Source organism: Ictidomys tridecemlineatus, chromosome 4, assembly GCF_052094955.1.
Source record: "Ictidomys tridecemlineatus isolate mIctTri1 chromosome 4, mIctTri1.hap1, whole genome shotgun sequence".
Taxonomy (NCBI): domain Eukaryota; kingdom Metazoa; phylum Chordata; class Mammalia; order Rodentia; family Sciuridae; genus Ictidomys; species Ictidomys tridecemlineatus.
The window spans coordinates 171,951,083-171,971,265 of NC_135480.1; the positions used below are offsets into that span (position 1 = coordinate 171,951,083).

At 36.7% G+C, this 20,183-nt stretch overlaps 1 protein-coding gene across 4 annotated transcripts in view; it reads right to left on the reverse strand.

Moving 5' to 3' along the window:
• Nucleotides 1-3,070: 3,070 nt before the first annotated feature.
• The window catches only part of Rigi (RNA sensor RIG-I), an 81,894-nt gene continuing 64,781 nt past the window's right edge, over nucleotides 3,071-20,183 (reverse strand). For all 4 annotated transcript variants that reach the window (XM_078047738.1, XM_078047737.1, XM_005326172.4 and 1 more), the window contains 6 exons: nucleotides 18,296-18,444; nucleotides 16,146-16,236; nucleotides 11,847-12,014; nucleotides 10,615-10,766; nucleotides 6,308-6,451; nucleotides 3,071-4,229 (listed from right to left, as the gene is read on the reverse strand). In XM_078047738.1, coding sequence (XP_077903864.1) covers nucleotides 3,921-4,229; nucleotides 6,308-6,451; nucleotides 10,615-10,766; nucleotides 11,847-12,014; nucleotides 16,146-16,236; nucleotides 18,296-18,444 — 1,013 coding nt within the window. In that variant the 3' untranslated portion in view covers nucleotides 3,071-3,920. The remainder of the gene's footprint in view (nucleotides 4,230-6,307; nucleotides 6,452-10,614; nucleotides 10,767-11,846; nucleotides 12,015-16,145; nucleotides 16,237-18,295; nucleotides 18,445-20,183) is intronic.

A 20,183-nucleotide genomic window follows, 5' to 3' on the forward strand; every position in this document is an offset into this window, starting at 1 on the left:
CAGGTTGGATTCAAAGTGTGGGTCCACTGGAATAGTTCTATTCAGCAGGACTGCAAGAATTGGCCCCTGTCCACAGGAGCTAAACTGGACCTGAGGTGAGCCTTGAGCCTGAATCCTTGAGCCTGAATCACTGTAGTATGCTGACTGGCTGGAGCCCTACATCTACAGGGGTAATCCTAGAATCTGCACCACTTTTCTCAAGTAGGTCTAGATGCTGGCTCCACTGGAGCCTTGAGCCACAGGGGTTGGCTGGTGCCAGGACATGAGTGAGGCCTGGAATTGTGGGTACTGACTTGATGCCTAAAATCACTAGGCAGGGTTGGCATGGAAACTGGGTCCATGAGGACTGTTCTGGAACTGAGTTCACAGGGTCAGTCCTAGAGTGCAGCTTGTCCCCACTAGGGTCTGCTGGAGCCAGCTTCATGTGCAGCACTGCAGGTCAGCAGGGCTAAGACATGCAATTATGATGCTAGTCTGGTGCTAGGGCCAGCCTGACTCTGAGGTGGGCCTGGAACCAGAATGAATGGCATGGGAATTGGCCTAGAAACAGTCTACCAGACAAGCTTTGAGTCTGGGACACAGCCCTGCCCTGCACTGGGTTTTGCTTTGGCAAGCCTAGTGTTGGAGTCCAAGGCAAAGCCAGTGCTCACTTCCCTTCCCTAGCCCCAAGCTTAGGGTACCTCGCACTATGCTGCCTAAGATTGAGGGAGAAGTGGCACAGGTGAGGTAAAGCACTTCTTAACCTTTTTCAGTGCATCTGTACTTCTGTGCCACGTCTAGGTGATGTAAATATCCCACTTGGTAGCCTTAGCTCTTAGGACAGTGTTTTTGTGTGTGGACAGTTGTTCAAATGGATGTTTTTGTGGGAGGACAAGCATGGAAATTCACATTCCACTGTCCTGCTCAAGTTTCATTATTTCTTGATATGTGACATTATGGTTTCAGAGTCAGTGTATTTGGGAGACACAGTGTTAGATAGGTCTTAATTATTAAAGAATTGACAGTGACAATGACAGTGTATGTTGTAGGTCACTGAGGGAAAGGGTGGCAACAAATGGTCAGAAACCTACCTGACCATAGAATACATTCTTCAGAGAATCTCATGGCACTGTGTTCTACAGAATGCACCTGAGGAAATACTGGCTTCTGCTTTGTTATTTGAAATTCAGTTAATATAGAATCTGTTTTAAGTACAGGAATCAGTTTACTGACGTTGTTGCACAATCAGGGCTTTGAAAGATTCCATTTCAGGGTGAAAGCATCATAGTGTCAGCACCAGCTAGAACCATGGAGATAACAAGGTGGTAGAACAGGTTTATCTGAACCACCTGAAGAACTTACAGAAACACACATGGCTAGACACCCTGCTAGGACACTATATTGGGGACTGGGATTATGTCCATGAAAAAGACTCCCTGGTTAGCTCTCAAATGCAGCCTTTGATCAAGAAATCCAATGACAGCAATGACCTATTTCTTCATTCAGTACATATTAACCAAGTGCCTATTCTGTTCTCAGGTCTATGCCTGACAATGGCTTGATTCCATATAAAAGTCAAATGAGGAAATTCTAAGTTTTTGTTTCAGCTTTAGTCTGAAGAGAGGACTATTTGCCTTCCATCTAAATTAAATGTTAAAAGCGTTTTTCTCTTCTGAATAACATTTCTAGTAGATGTTTAATGTAGAAGTTCCTAAATAGTAATATCAAAGAATAGTAATTACATATAAAGATCCTAATAGTGAAAAATGAAAAAATCAGCTCTCAACAAATTGTTTTAATTTTATTGTATCTAAGAATACTATTATAGTAACCATTGTTAAGCAATTAATTATTGTGTGTGTGTGTGTGTGTGTGTGTGTATGTGTGTGGTGTACTTTTCTTATATTTTAATTAAAAGCTGTCCACTAACCCTGACAGTTTGGGGTTATCCTTGTTTTACAAAGAGCCTATGTAACTGGCAAGTTTACTTGACTACTTGCCAGCACTCTGCTGAAATGGAAAGTAAAGCTGCTGTAATGTGTTATCCTATTAATCTCCAGGGTTCATCTGGGTAATTTCCAAATAGCCTTCAGATATAAATATGTCTTACTTGAAAAGGTCATGTCATCACATGTGCTGAACATATTACTAACCTTTTGTGCTCTCTGGAATTTTGTTTAGGTCATTTAATGGTCGTAATGAACTACAACCAACCAATCTGAATCTGTTTTGGGGTGATACTTAAATTACTAGAGATCCTACCCAGAACTAAACACAAAACAAAAATAAAATAAACCCAGGCACTGTTACCATGTCTGGAAAACCCCAAACTAAGCTCTTTGAAGCATCAGCAAACCTTGTTAAAAGACACAGAAATGCTATTTCAGTACATGTTCTAATTTTTTAAAGTAACAAGAACAGCAAAATTGAACCATTTCCACAGTAGCAACCAAAGGGCTTAACTGAGGACAGATAAACCAAGTGTTAAGCATTAATCTCTATTAATGAAAAATGGCTTGAGATGACTATTCCAAGGGAAGAATGGCATGAGTTAAGAGAACAAATTAAATGAGCAAGTAAACAACTTCTTAGGAAGCATTGTATCCCTGATGTGCCCTCTCCACTAAAAAATGGACTACTATAGAATTTTATGATTACCAACCATGCCACACATTGCTATTAAGAAAACATGAGGATATGTAACTTGTACTTGTGTAGGTATATACTGAACCCTTGGAATTATCTACACTTAAGGTATCAGCAAAGAAGAAGCAATAAAAATGCTTTTATTTTTATAAAAAAAAATAGAAAGGCAGAAGCCAAGGGAAATTTTCAAGAAAAGAATACGACAGCCAAATGCAACAAAGAAGTCAAAAGGACTAAGAAATGGCTGTGTGATTTGGCAACCAGAGTCACTGGCAGCCTTGAAAAGAACAGCAGATTAAGGGGAAAAGCCAGTTTACAATGGTTAGGGAAATGGGGATAGAGGTATGGAAAACCTTTCAGCATCCTATTCATTTATTTAGCTCAGTGTGTATGGCATTGGTACATTATATGCATTGGCAGTGGTTCTGAAAAAGATAGAACCAAATTTGTTTTAGATTTCTTTGTTTTAATTAGTTATACATGACAGTATAATGCATTTATGCACTTTGATATACATAGATGGGATATAATTTCTCATTTTTCTGAGTGTACATATTGTAGAATCATATTGGTCATGCAGTCACATATATACATAAAATAATAATATCTATTTCGTTCTACTATCTTTGCTATCCCACATCCCCTTCTCTTCCCTCCCTTCCCTTCCCTCTACCTAATCTAAGGTAATGCTATTCTTCTCTAGTGTCCCCCACCTTATTGTGAATTAGCATCTACATATTTAAGAAAACATCTGACCTTTGGTTTTTCAGGATTGGCTTATGTTGCTTAGCATGATATTCTCCAACTCCATCCATTTAGTGTAAATGCCATAATTTCATACTTCTTTAATATATCACATTTTCTTTATCCATTCATCAACTGAAGGACACCTAGGTTGGTTCCATAGGTTAGCTATTGTGAATTGAGCTGCTATAAACATTGATGTGGCTGCATCACTGTAGTATGCTGATTTTCAGTCCTTTGGGTGTAGACTGAGGAGTGGGATAGCTGGGTCAAATGGTGGTTCTATTCCAAGTTTTCTGAGGAATCTCCATACTGCTTTCCATAGTGGTTGTGCCTATTTGCAGTCCCACCAGCAATGTATGAGAATTCACTCACATGTGTTTTGCATATATGATGTAGTACAAACTGTTCAAAACCAACAGAAGGTGAAGTTAACTGAGAGTGAGCAATACAGTATAAGCCTTGTGTAAAATACCTTCATAGAGGCACAAGCAATGGGTGATTACCCACAGGGTTAATTTCTTCACTCACCATTCCCTGTAGCTAAAGACTCAGGCCCTGAAGTCATTTGGATATTCTGCAGCATCAAACTGTATCTTCTCAAAATGAAAATCTTTCCACTTTGAGTACCGTGTTTGAACTCCAGTTGCAATATCTTCCACTACAAAACTTTCAATTTTTATGACTGGAATCTCAAATTCCTTATACTTCACGTGGATTCCCCAGTCATGTCTGCAGTTCTCTTTGGCACAGAATATCTTTGCTTTCTTCTCAAAACCCCCATAGTTCTTCGGTCTGGGGTGTGGTTTCCTCACAAAGCGTTCCTTAAAATCATCTCCAACCACAGTGTAATGGCATGTCTAAGATGAATAGTTGGAACAATACAGAAAATGTTAGAAGCAATCCATAATTGTGATTTAAGATAAAATACTCCACAATAATCTGAGATGAAGAGCAGATGGAATCCCACTTATTTCACAGTTTGGAAAAGGAATCACCTGAAGGTCACATTAGGCCTCAAATTAAGTGCTACTGGGTACCTCATGAAAAGGAAGATTAAGAAATTTCCAGGAAATCTACCCCCTAAAAGTTCATATTCTGAGTTCAGAAACAAAAGACATAGTTGTTGAAGATCTGTGGAGTGTTAAATTGGTCCATGAAAGGACAGGCACAATCCGAAGGACACATGGAACAACAGCAAAGGATCAGTGTGCCCCAGAGAACACCATGGACGGTATGTCCATCGGCTACTCATGCAGTCAGCTTTACAATAAACTGCACAGAAACAAATGCAACTCCAACATCTAGCCTTCCAGGAATATAAACTCTAAAATGGCCATTGTCAAGGAAAAAAAATCACAAAAAAAAATTGAAGCTAAAAGGACCTTTTACAGCTAAAGAAAGGCAGGGGAACTTAGTATCACTCATAATATGCTTCTCGCCCAAACAGTTGGGCTGATGAGGTTTAGTTTTCTGAAGACCAAAAGGAACTCTCAAGTAATAACTCATCACCTGACTAGCCCAGCCACTCGACCTGCTCTCCATCAGCACCAAGTTACACTCAATGTTTGTCTTTGGAGTTTTTTTTAAAAATTACTTTTATATATATTTTTAGTTGTTGATGTACCTTTATATTATTCACTTATTTATATACTGTGCTGAAATTCGAACCCATGTGCCTCACACATGCTTGGCAAGTGCTCTACCACTGAGTCACAACCCCAGCCCTGTCTGGAGATTTTTCTAATCCCTTATTTATAAGGAAAAAAACAACAATAAAAAAACAGAAGGTCGACTTGCAAGTGTCACATTCGAAAAGGAACATTTTGTTTTCATTGGAAAAGTGTTCCATATCCCATAAAGTTTAGAAAATAAAATCGTAGGAAGGAAATAGTCACAGAACCTCATCATCAAAATATAACATTTTGGCATATTTCTTTTAATATTGTTTACAAAGGTACCCGCCCCCCATGGTATTATTGTTTCATGCAACTATAAGAATAGCATATTGGGCTAGGGTTGTAGCTCAGTGGTACAGCATTTGCCTAGCGTGTTCGTGAAGCAAAGGGTTCAATTCTCAGCACCACGTATAAATAAATAAAGATCCACTGACAACTAAAAACAGATTTTTTAAAATAGCATATTTATAGTTTTGTATCCAGTTTATTTTTTCCACTTTTATTATACTACATAAGCTTCATAATCGTATTTTTAAATAAAATTCTACTTTGGGGTAATTTTAGACTTAGAGAAAAGTTGCAAGAAAATTCCTAGAAAATTCTTTGTATACCTTTGACCCAGTTTCCCTAAATGCTAACATATTACAAACCATAAAACTAAGAAACTAATATCTGTATATTGCTGTTAGCTAAACTACAGATTTTCTACTAAAATTCTTTATTCTAGGATCTACTTGAGACTACACTGCATTTAGCACAACCATTATTCTGAAGAGCTTCATAATATTTAAAAGACAGTAATTTTTACCTTGACACACAACAACTGTATTTATGGGGCACAGTGAGATAATTCAACACATGAGTACAATGTATAATTGTCAAATTAGGGTAATTTGCATTTTCATCTCCTTAAAACATGTATCATTGCTTTGTTGTAAAAAAGATTTATGAAATATTTAATAAATTGTTGTCCACTATAGCCACCCTACTATACTGCAGAACAACAGAATGTATTCCTCCTGACTATACTTTGCACCTGTTATCTAGCCTCTTCTGCTCCTCCTCACTACCCTTCCTAGCCCACAATGACCACTAGTCTCTCTACTATATCAACGGTTATAGCTACCACATGAGCAGGATGTTGTATTTTTTAATACATGAACCATAGCAGAAAGAAATAGTAATCTTAACATAAATATTTCATCAAGTTTTAACTTATGCTAAAAATCAACCAGGTGCTCTTATAAAAGGCTGCTTACCTCTACCACGCGTACATCAGCCGTGTAACATGCCAAGGTTTTGCACTTTCCACAGAGCAGTTTTTTATTTTTCTTATCAGGGACAGGTTTTGATTTGGGTTGACTATCTCTGATGAATTTATCATGTATCTGTATACTGTGAACCTATGTGCCCAAAAAAGAGCCTCATAAACATAGTCTAAGTATAATGAACATATGTGTAAATAAAAGCACACGTAAGTACATATATAATCATTCATATACACCCATGAATAGACAATATCTACTTATATTACTTTGTTTATAAATATCACATGGATATGTTTATTGGCTCTCTTGACTGTTAGTCAATGTTTGTGGCCTCCAATTAGTCTTTCAATTTCTTCTTCAAAATTGCCATAAAAGGACTAAATATATTCATGAAATAGTCATGTGAACCACGTTTCACACTTTAGTGACTGGCAAAATTTTAGAAATCCATTCAGATACATAAATTAAACTATACTAAAAAGCTATAGTAACAAAACAGCATCGTATTGGCACCAAAATAGACAGGTAGACCAATGGTACAGAATAGAAGACACGGAAACAAACCCACATAAATACAATTATACTAGCCAAAAACACACATTGGGGAAAAGATAGCCTCTTAAACAAATGGTGCTGGGAAAACTGGAAATCCATATGCACCAAAATGAAAATAAACCCCTATCTCTCACCATACAAAAAATTCAACTCAAAGTGGATCAAGGCCCTAGAAATTAGACCAGAGACCCTGTGCCTAATAGAGGAGAAAGTAGGCCCAAATCTTCATCACATCGATATAGGCCCTGACTTCCTTAACAAGACTCCTAGAGCACAATAAATAAAATCAAGAATTAAGAAATGGGATGGACTCAAACTAAAAAGCTTCTTCTCAGCAAAAGAAACAAACAATGATGTGAAGAGAGAGCCTACATTTTGGGAGCAAATTTTTGCCACCCACAAGTCAGAGCTCTAACTTCCAGGATATATAAAGAACTCAAAAAACTTAACACCAAAAAAACAAACAAACAATCTATATTTCTGGAAAATATATTAATAAACGGGCTAAGGAGCTGAACAGACACTTCTCAGAACATGATATACATTCAATCAACAAATATGTGAAAAATTGTTCAACATCTCTAGTAATTAGAAAAATGCAAATCAAAACTAAGATTTCATCTCACTCTAGTCAGAATGGCAGTTATCAAAAATACAGACAACAATAAGTGTTGGTGAGGATCAGAGGCAAAAGGCACACTCACTGCTGGTAGGACTGCAAACTGGTGTAACCAATATGGAAAGCAGAATGGAGGTTCCTTAGAAAACTTGGAATGGAACCACCGTTTAACCCAGCTATCCCACTCCAAAGGACTTAAAATTAGAATAGTATAGTAATGCAGCCACATCAATGTTTATAGCATCTCAATTCACAATAGATACACTGTAGAAGCAACCTAGATGCCCTTCAATAGATGAATAGATAATGAAACTGTGGTATATATACACAATGGAATTAAAAGAGAATAAAAGTATGGCATTTGCAGGTAAATGTATGGAGTTGGAGAGTATCATGCTAAGTGAAGTAAGCCAATCTCAAAAAACCAAAGAATGTTCTCTCTGATTAGTTGATGCTGATCCCTAACGAGTGAGGGGGGTATGGAAAAAGGAGAGGCAAAGGAGAGGGAGGGTTGGAGAGGGATATAAATATAAACTCTCTTCTTAAGCATTCAATTGTTTTTTAAATTCACTTATAACTGATGACATTTAATCATATACTAATTAAACTATGTACAATCTCAAGTATTTTAAATGTTAATATTGGCAGTAAATATAGCCCTAATAGGTCAAAGTTATTTATATTTAAAACTAAATAGAAGTCAATAACTGGGTAAAGAGGTTCAAAATAAGTATTAAATCTGAGGTGTGCTGTCCCTCCTCCCACACACACACTCAGGGTTGGAAAGGAAGCCTTGCTCTATGCACTGAGGTGGAAAAAAGCAAAACTCGGGACTCCTGATGGTGGGCAGTCATAGGAACACATCATGTTGGAAGTTCTTTATTCTAAAGAAACTTTCTTTTATGTCCTATCCTCCATGAAGAAGGGAGCTTTCCTCATTTTCCTGTTTTCAGATAACACTTTAATCAGAACAGTTCAAAATACCCTTTATACCTTACTCTTCTACAATGAAAGAGGACCAAATCCTGAAGTTTCCACCATGGAGATAAATTCTTGGGTACCTCTGGACTGCCCACATGTTAAGTTGCTGCACAGTAACCAGAGAATCCCACAGGAGCCAGAATGCTATAGTGATGGCAGGCCGTACACCACAGACCATGGACAATGCAGTGGGGGTGCCAGGAAAGAATGTGTACAGACTCCCAGAAGATTGCCCAAAAGAGCTCCAGACTTTCTGTTCTCTCTGTTAAAGCTGAAATGCAGGACCACAGTGTTTGAATTCAACTGCAAGCCATCCTTAAATGCCACAAAAGGGAATCTCACCCCAAGAACCACAATTCCTTTTAATTTTAGGAATATAAGATTTTCCTACCTTGTTCCACTAAGCTTTGAAAGCAAAATCTTCCCCCTTCTAAACAGAGCAACTAGGCTGGTCATCTATGACAGGACAGAATAGCATCAAGACTCCAGGTTCCCGGCTTCCTTGATCACCAACTACTAGTGACTCCTGGCTCCACTCATTCTGGGATCCCTTTGGTTTTTTGTTTTTGTTTTTGTTTACTGTAACAGGCATTGAAACCAGGGGTGCTTAACCACTAAGCTACATCCCCGGTGTTTTCCTTTTTTATGTGTGTTTTGTTTGAGACAGGGTCTTTTAAGTTAGGGCCTCACTAATCCCTCTCATTCTTTACCATTTCTGCCTGTCTTAGATATTTCACTGGTTGTCTCCTCACCCCACACCTTGGCTTGGTGTGCCAGCTACCATGGGGAAAAAAAAAAAAAAAAGTCTACATCTGGTCCAGGCTCCACTTTTCTCAACAGACATGCTTCTGTCACGAGTGTCTTATTAAGTGGATTGTAACTCAGTGAGAGATAAAAATTATGCCATGGTTATTAAAACTCAATAGGATTTTAAAACATTTATTGACTCAGTGAAACAAGAAGCTGTCAGTAAAATTAAAAAAGGTGGTTTTAGACATATTAGTCTCCAAATTTAAGAAAGAAATGTTTTTCAAATGAGTAAACTTTGACATAAAGTTGTAATTTTATCCAAAAATAATTGTTAATTTGTTTTAAATCATTGCTTCCAAATACTTTTTCTGGCATAGAAATTATGACCTTTTTGCAATTATGGACACTACAGAATTAGTATACTGAGTTGTTAGGTTCATCGTAATGAAGTTTAACTATGCCTCACACCTCTATTTGGAGACAACTCTCATTTTTTGAGCACATATTTTATACCAGGTACTGTGCTAAGTAATACATATTTCTCATTTAATTCTCATGGCTTCCCTGAGAGTTTAAAAAAAAAAAAACATTTTCCCACCTTGACATGTGAGGAGATTGATTATTCAAGACAGGGTAGCTGCCTGAGCTCACAATGCAACTGGCAAAATTGAGATTTGAAACACTGAGTATTTTCAAAAACTCTTCCCCAGTCCTGCAGTATTCAGTGCTTCTAAGGTTTCTGAGATGAAAATCTCTGCAAAGGGTCTAGAGAAAGTGTGGGTAAGCATGCCTGCATGGCTGTTTCTTGACTTCTTCAATCTGATTTCATGTTTCTGTGGTACAAAGGAAATTACAATAAAATGAGGGTTACTACCAAGAGGCTACTCTGAACAAGTGTGCCACTCTAAGGTATATGTTATTGTCCACAGCTACATGTAGGCATTCCAGCATCTGCCCAGTGACCTGTGAGCTCCTCTCAGAGGACTTTGGATGGCAGAGAGATTTCAGGAAGAAACAAAGGAGAGCTGTGTCATGCAGTGTCAGGATGTGGTCCTCAAGAACTGTCCACTTGAAAGAAAATATAGCTCTGTTTGCCTTTTAGATCTAAAAACAGAACTTCAGGTATTTTAATCTCATTGATCCTAAAATATAACAGATTTAGCTGGGTATGTAGTTCCGTAGTGGAACACTTTCCCTAGCATGTACAAAACCCCAGGTTCAAACCCCAGCACCACAAACAAAACAGAACAAAACAAAACCCAGTAAATTTAATGTTCACTGTGGAACAAAAACAAACTTACTATTCTAACACAAAATTCTGAACAATATGATAAAAGGTACAAACCCTGTTCATGTTTTCTGTTATTTATGGTCAGATGAAAATTTGACTTACTTTTTTTTCAAATTCCGTTTTATCCCATGTCTGAAGTTTTGAAATGGAGTCATTCATCATTTCTTCCCTGTACATGTTTATATTTTCTTTTTCGATTACATCAGCATTACTAGTCAGAAGGTAGCATTTGCTACCTCTTGCTCTTCCTCTGCCTATTGGAAAATAAATATTTTATTTAGTGTTTTTGACTTAAAACTCATATATCATGAGAACACAAAAACAAAAGGACAGAGATATTCCTAAAATTTCAACTTTGGTTCACTGAATCCTGCTTTCACCTGCATGTTAAACACATGGATAAACCAGGAGCCCACCTCAGGCTAGCTCTCTTAGGGTCTCCAATGGCACAGTGTGATTGTATAGCCTTATTATCAGAAATGCCACTTTAAAGATAATTCAATATGAACCCTTCGTATGACTCTGAGCATGATTCTAAGATGATAATGAATAGTTCCTTCCTCAAGAGCCTTTTAGGCAATGACATGTTCACAATCACCAGAACGAAGATAGACATAAAGGGCTGTGGGCATTCAAAGATCTTATTCTAGCTGGGGGACTTAGGGACAGGTAAGATGGATGCAGAGGAAGAAGTAAAAATAGTACCAGTACACTAACCATACTTTCAACAGCAAATGATGAAGTCTGATTGGCTGAAATGGAGAATGAAAGAAGGGGAAGAATGGGAAATAGATTGGAAAGGTGAGTGGGTCCTGGATTTTGAAAACTTGAAGTGAAATGGGGAAACATTAGAGTTTCTGTACTGGCAGTGACGCTCTCAGAGCTGTTTTTCAGGAAAATTAATGTAGTAGTCATAGAAACTGGAAAAAAAGGGAAAAGGAAGTAGGCTAGTTGGGAGATTCTCTAGTCCAGGTGGGACAGAACTCTGAAGAATCTCCTCTGGAGCACAGGGAGCCAGCAGCCCAGTTAGAAAGATCTACACTGGCCAAGTCTCAAGCCAAGTTGGAATTATCCTTTCACAAATATGTCAGTATTGGGCAAGTAAGCAGTATCTTTATGAACAGAATCACTCTAGGGTACAAATTAATGAGTACAACTGTAAACACCCAATCCAGACCAAACAAAGTCACCATTTAGCCACATACCTGAATCCCCTGTACCATCAATTGTATACTCAACCTCATTCAGTAGAGGAAATAGGCCAAAATGACAGACAAACACCAAACAAAAATACAGTGAGAGCCATATAGGAACTGTATCACAGTGTCTCTCACCTCTGGTTTGGATCATTTTGATGACATTGCCCACGTACTCATACAGGATGACCAGATTGCACTGAGCAATGTCGATGCCTTCATCAGCAACTGAGGTGACAATCAGAATATTATCTTTATCTTCTCTGAATGCATCCAGTGCACACTTCTGTGCTGGGAGGGTCATGCCTGTATCAAGCAGACAGACATTAATTACACAACACACCAAAGAGGAAACTTTCCACTTGAAAAACTAGCAACTACTTATGGAATACACATTATATTCAAGGTTTATAATAAGTGCTTTATATTCCTGATCTCCCAACAACCATAAGCATTAGGATCTATTCCTATGCCAGTTTAAGAGAGGAAATTTAGAGAGACCTTTAATATCTGAGACTTTGCAACAACACTAACAGTTCAAATCCCAACTGCGGCATTTACTAGTTGTGTGGCTTCAACAATGTCATTCCAAAACAAATACCTTTTTGCAAAAATATCAATAGCTAACAATAACACCTTTACATGCAAACAGGAATTTACAGCTGACAAAACTTTTTCATACTTTTGCACTCACTGGAACTTCACAAGGCCCTTTTAGATGAACAAGGAATTGTGACATGATTCCCCTTTATAGATGAGGGCCTTACAGTTCCAGAGGTATGGTAAACTGAAAGGTTAGCAAGCAGTAGGTTCATTTCTTTAACTTATGTTTAATGCCCAAATAGTGTGCTTCCTGGAGTGTTCTTCACTCCCTGCCTTCTGTTGTCTGAGAATTATTCCTCTCACGCTCTAAGGTGAAACTCTGGGTGGCTTCAGTTATATTATGTTTTTCAATCAAAGAGACAGCACTCGCTGTTCACCAATAGTTGTATTGTTTCTCCGGGAAAGAGAAAACACTATCTGTCTATCTGTTCTTCCTCTTGTTGGGCACACAGCTAAAACAGACTTCCTAGCTTCCCTTGCATTTGGAGTGCCTATGACTAATTCTCATTAATGACCTACAGACAAAAGCAGTGTATTCCTTTTTCCAAAACTGACCCTAAAAATCATCCATACTCTTGCCATTTCTCCTCAATGGACTAAATAAGGTTATGGTAGAGGAAGTAGAGACACCCTGGGATGATAAATAGCAGCTACTGGGTTGAAATAAGCACTTCAATTATGTTGGGCCACATTCTCCCACTCGGATTCTGAGATTGGGTTTTGGAGACAGGTAGTAAATTGGGAAGGTATGGGGAGTCTTAAATGAAGAAATGGAGAGAGCAACTGTAAAGAAAAAAGAATGAAACAGACATATGGAATCAGAGGACTTCCCAGTCTCATTTGTAAAAGTGCACTTGAAGCCTAAGTGCACTTCCTATACAGACCTGAGCATCCTTGTAGCTGGCCCCCATTCTGCTCAGACTAGCTAAGTAGATTTCTATTAACTGGGGAGAAAGAAAGGACCTCGACTAAGATAGCCACATGTTTCCATGATATCTTATAGCAGTATGATCTTGAAGGCTACATTTAAATTGTCTATATAGACTGAAGTTAGGACGTGGTAATTGCCCAGTTCACGTGATCATGGCAACACCAAAAATGGTGAGAAAGAATATGCACACTTAAGTTCAAACTTTACAGGCTCCAAAGACCCATTGGCATTTAAGTTTTAGTGGAATCACCTTCAGATCTCCACTTAACGTTTCATAGAAAAGCCCCACCTCAAGCAAGCAGAGGAAAGTAATATTACCTCCTTTACCTAGCTGGCCATGGGATCCAGTTTGTACAAAGACCATTTTCCAAGTTGATGAATTATTTGTAATTCCAAGTCGTGAAAACTCAAGTGCAATCGGTTTTATTTGTAGAAAGTCACTTAAATTTAATTCCTAATTATTTGATTTTACTTTGGGGTTTCTTTACTCAGATTACTCTTTGTTAAAGATACAAATATACTTTCTATTTCTTTTGAATCCATGGATTCTCAGTAAAACTGAAACCAAACAAATGAAACAATACATGTGGACCACTCTGTGAGAAGTCTATATGTGAAGTCTATATGTGAAAAGCTAATATTGAATCTGTATTAAACACTTGCTATGTGCCAGGCATTTCTAAACCAGGAGATGGCAAATATTTTTTATGAAGGGCTTATTAGTAAATATTTTAGGCTTTGTAGACCATGCTTCATAGCTGCTCTACACTGCCACTGCAGTGTGAAGCAGCCACAGACAATACATAAGTGAACATGACTGTGTTCCAACAAAACTTTTTATAGACACTTAATTTGAATTTCATATCTGCTTCATGACATGAAAAAAATCTTTTGATTTTTTTCCACCATTTAAAAATGTAAATCTTATTTTTAGCTCAGGAGTCATTCAAAATCATGCAATAAGCTGTATATTGCTATTCATATCAACCCTATGAGCTATAATGAATATTATTATTTTTCCATTTGGCAGATGAGGAAAATGAGCATAGATTAAATAACCTGCTTCTTCACAAAATAGAAAATCAAAAGGCAATAGGAATGGGAATTTGTAAATATTCAGACTTAGCAAACTGAACTGACATTTATCTTCTACCTGAAGTTTTGTTATAAAAGCTCATGATTTTTCTAGTTTAATGGTAACAAGAAGAAGATAGACCAGAAAAAAAAATATTTAGTTAAAATTATCTTCACCTATCTATCCAAATCATCTTAACCTATCTATCCATTCATCAAACATTTATTTAGTAATCATAGATCATGGTTTGTCAGATAGTAGCAAAATGGTTATAGGTTCCACTTTTATCCATAAGGAGCTCACATTTTGTAGGAGGATATAAATAGGAAGCTGTGATTCCATGAGGTGAGCAATGAAACAGGTAGAGTGGATGCTGTGGAAATGTAGAAGAAGGGCATCTCTGTTCATTTTCAGAGGATGGTGGCTGCTTGGGAGAAGAACAACGCCTGGCACAGAGGGAGTTCTAAAGTAAGAATATTTTTGGAATGCCTACTCAGAAAACTCATGTTGGAATCATTTGCAGAGAACTTTGAATCCCAACCACACTAAGGTGATGCTGTACTTCACTTGATAAGTCACAGTTTCAAAATCTGAATCTACTTTTCATATTCCAAAAGTTTAGAAATTATATATGGGGAAAGAATATGAGCAACGACTGAGGATCAAGATGATGGGATGATGAGAAGTTGCTTACTACAAACAACACTCAATAAGAAGAGCAGAGTGAGAGCCCATCATTGTGGGTCATGAAATAGTCTCTAGAGAGCAGGCAGCACAGCTGTGAAGAGGTCAGAATGAGAGCTGGCCATCTAGGACCTTCTCAGATGGTAACAGAGAAGCCTTTTATCCTTTGACCACCCTAGCTAGACTTCAGGATTGTCACCTTTGACTGTTTTTATACCATAATATATATAATATACATAAAAGCTATATGTCAACAGTTTAAATAATAATAATAATACAGAATATTTATATTTTCAGTTAATCTTAAATTTGTTGATTGAGAGTTTAAGGAAAGGGATACATTCAACCAGTATTTGGAAAACAACTTTGGCTCTGTTGGTTGGACATATGAGAGGAAGCAACTGTCTACCAGCAAAGAGACTAGTGTTTGTGGTGTTTGAGCAGCGTGATGGCCTTCTAATTCACCAACTGAGTGAAACTGAACTACAGTTCCCAGTTACTCATCTAGGTGCTGCTGAGAAGGGATTTTGCAGATTTGATTAAAATCCACAATCAGTTGAATTTAACTTAAACTAAAAGGGAGTTCATTCTAGGTGGGCCTGACCTATTCAGGTGAACTTTTTAAAGGGAACAGGATGGGAAGCAATGAGCTCGGCCCTCCCTGAGCTCAGAGACTTCAAATATTCATGCTTGCAGGGTTTCAACCTGATTCTGATCTTCCCTTCCTGTCTACCTGCCCTACAGATCTCAGACTTGCTTGCCAACCCAATTGTATAAGCCAATTCCTTCTGTGACATTTCTCATGGCTCTAAGTTTTCATTCTATTTTTTATTTTTTATAATCACCTACAGAGACAATGCAAATACTAATTTTAAAAAGCTACTATGTGACTGTATTTCAAAGTTGTAAAACATTTATTAAATCTTAAGAGTAAAGACAAACAACAACAACAAAGAAATCTCTAGGTTATGCATAGGTATGTGTACACATAAAAATACACATACATATACCATATATATGTATAATCTCCTACTGGTTTTGCTTCTCTGACTGAACCCTGTAAAAGCATTTAAAAAGAATTTATATGTATTATGTATTTTATATAGATAGTATACTAAATCTAATTTACTACATATATAAGTACCTGTATTCTGATTTGTTCTGCCACGACCAGTCAATACACCAGGTTTTAGAAAGTTGAGTGCAGCATTTTCTTTAATCCATTTCTTTAAAGCCTAAAAATGAAAACTCTCTTTATTAATTCAATATTGAAATATATATTTAGATAAATAAAAAAGATTTATAGAATACAGATGGATATCAGACAGATAAACCTTGAAATCCATGCAATAATACAGACTAGTGGTATAGATTTTTGTGACCTATCTGGTTTAATTGTCAAGATATATCTTAAGCAAAAAAAGTAAAGTTCAAAATAGTGGGTACAGAGAAGTAATAAGTGAGTTCAGCAAAACTGCAGGATACAAAAATCAATATACACAAATCGATTGTGCTTCTACATACTACAAATAATTAGAATTTGGAAAAAAATGTTAAAAGCAACATTCATAATAACGTAACCCAAAGTAATACCTAGGTAAAAGTCTAACCAAACACACGCAGGGTCTCTATGTTGAAAATGACAAAAAATTGGTAAAACAAATGAAAGAAAACACAGTAGTAGCCTCAGTGACTTCCATCTCCTAAATTCAAATCCTCAACTTGAGAGTGAATTTCACTTAATAATTTACTTCTAAGAAGTACAGTAGACATGATGAGATACAAATTCAAAAAAGAATTTATAAAATGAATATGGCTTCCAAATCAGGCCCTCTTTCTCTCAATCTCTCTTGGGTCACTCACTCTGGGGAAAGCCAGCTGCCGTGTTGTGAGGCAGCCTGGTGGAGAGACCCACATGAGTAAACTTGGAAGCACATCTTTTAAAGCCTGTCAATAGCCATGATAAGGAAGCTCAGAAGTTGATCTTCCCCTCAAGATGACTGAAATCATGACCAACACCTTGACTGCATTCTACAAGAGACCTTGAGCCAGAAATGCTGTTTTTCCAGAATCCTGATCCATGAGTGTTAAGATAATAAATGTTTGTTGTTCCCTAGCATTAATTTGGACTAATTTGTTACTTAGTAACATATAACTTATAAAACGTCCTATATAAATGAAGATATATATTATGGTTCTGAACTAGAAGACTCAATATTGTTAAGATGCCATTTCTTCCCAAATTTTATCTATACAGTCGATACAATTCCAAGTGAAATTCCAGCAAGCATTTTCATATATGTGGACAATCTAATTCTAAAATGTATATGGAAAGGCAAAAGATTATGGCTGAAACAACTTAGAAAAAAATTGGAAGACTTACACTATTCCATTTCAAGACATCATAAAGCTACCGTAATCAAGTCAGTTGTGGAATGAATGAATGAATGGATGGATGAATGAACAGATCAAAGGAACGGAGAAAAGAATCCAGAAATAGATCCAAACAAATACAGATAACTGATTTTTTGGTTAAAAAAAAGTTACAAAGGCAATTCAATAGAGAAAGGAGTCTCAACATACATTGCTGAACAATTGGATGTCCATATTCAAAAAGAAAAAGAAAGCACCTCAACCTATAACAAAGAAAATCTGGGGGACCTTAAACAAGCAAAGAATTCCTAGATATACTATAGGCAAAATCCATAAAAGAGAAAATTGATAAACTAATCTTTGGCCTTTTCAATCTGCAAAAGCTATTGTTAAGAAAATTGGGTGACAGGGGGCGGGGTGAGTGGAGGCATAAGCCAGAAGAAAATATTTTCAAATCACATGTCTCACAGAGGACTTTTTGTGAGAACATTAAAAAGAATAATCAAAACCTCAATAAGAAGATAAACAATCCAAATTTAAAATAGGCACCAAAAAATAAAAACTGAACAGATACCCCAACAAAGTTAAAAAGCATATAAATGATGTTTAGCCATCTCAATCACTAATGAAATGCAAATCAAAATTCTTGTGAGATACCATTACACATCCATAGAATGGCTAGAATTTAATTTTCTGTGTGGGTAGATGAAGTTCTTAATCCACAGGTATCAGGATTTATAATTTAGGGTGATTAAGATAGTGAGGTATTCAGGTAAGAATAAACAAACAGAAAACCAGAATAGAGATCCCAGAAACAGACTCACACACATATGGACACTTGACTGCTGAGCAGTGAGTAAAAGGCAGTCTTTCACATGGTACTAGGCCAATTTGTCATTCACAAGAAAAAGGAAGGCTTACATCCACAAGTGCTCTGGTTTTCACGAAAAGAATGGTTCTGGTCTCTGGATATAAGTGGTACTCTTCTTGTAAGATGAGGCAGAGGTCGTTGAGTTTAGGGTTCTCATTGCTGGGATCTCTGCAAACACTTTCTAGTTCCTCCAGTTTTTCTGCAAATGGAGAACACTTTACAAATGGCTTCAAAATTCTTAAAATTTATAACACATCGTGACCTAAAAGTTCAGTTAATCTCTCAATCTTAGACCAAAATTTTCTAAGAAACAACTACCAATATAAGTTGGTACATTTTAGGAAGGTCATTTGGCAATATCCATTAAAACATAAAGCTCACACAACTTTTGATACAATAATTCTATATCTAAGAATTTGAAACACCACTATATTTAGAAAATTATGGAAGAAATCTCCAAGAATAGTCACAATACTTTCATTTAGAAAACAACCTAAATGCCCAAAAGGTGGGAAACAGTTCAACAGATCATGATGGGCTATACATGTCAGTTGTTAAAATTAATTAGGGATTGGGCTGGGGCTGTAGCTTAGTAGTAGAGAACTTGCCGGGCATATGTGAGGTACTGGGTTCGATCCTCAGCATCACATAAAAGTAAATAAATAAATATATATATTGTGGCCATCTATAATTAAAAAATATTTTTAAAAATTTATAAGGGATTAATACATACATAACGGTTTCAAAGATATTTTAGATTTAAAAATCAAAATACAGCCAGGCACGGTGTTGCACATCTATAATCCCAGTGGCTCAGGAGCCTGAGGCAGGAGGATTGAGAGTTCAAAGCCAGCCTCAGGAAAACAAGGCACTAAGCAACTCAGTGAGACCCTGTCTCTAAATAAAATACAAAACAGGGCTGGGGATGTGGCTCAGTGGTCAGGTGCCCTGAGTTCAATCACTGGTACCAAAAAAACAAAATCAAAATACAAGATAGTATATTCAGTACCATGCCATATGTGTGTGTGTGTGTGTGTGTGTGTATACACATACATATACATGTATGAATGAAGCTGTGGTGTGCTAGAGCCAGATCATACCAGACTGATAGTCAATTGTTAAATTTTTGAGAGTTGCATGAGCTAGCTTTAAATACAATGATTATTAAAATTTATATAATTGATATACATTTGCCACTCAATAATATATTAAAAATGAAGGTAATAAATAGCCCATACTCATATCTCTTAATTATTTTATTACTTTTTACTATAATTTGCTCTTAAATTATTTACATCTATTGTGTCTATATGGTAGGGATACTACAGAATGGTGTGCACTGTTCATTTTTTTGGTAACTCATTTGATGACAACATGTTGGTGGCTTGAACTTGATGACAGTGGGAATATTGATACCAGAAAAGTCAGGAAACAGTGAAAATCAATGCTTGATCTATATTCTTGACAATCTAGACTTATGAAAGCAATGAGAAAATTATGCAGATCAAACTTAGCTATTAAGAGTACACTGATAATAATAATCATAATAATAAACATAATCTCCCAGGATTTGAAAAACTACTGTCCAATTCAGAATTTAAAAAAAAAACTGCTCAGATCCTTGAAGTGAAGCTTCAGTGTCTCTGTTGTTTCATTTCCATCTTACTCCCAACATTAATGAAAATATATACCAACATCCATGTCAGAAGTATATTCATCTGTTAGCTACAACCATAAGTTGGTAATGAGTACCAGGATTCTACAAAACCACTAAAAGCCATTTATACAAGTCAACTGGCTATGTAGAATTTACAATCAAGGAGACTGTATTTATTATTTGTAAGTTGCATGCTATATAGCTTCTGTATCAATAAAATTTATAACAAACTTATGTATAATATATGCACACATTCTTTCCAGAAAACTGTTAAATGTTTA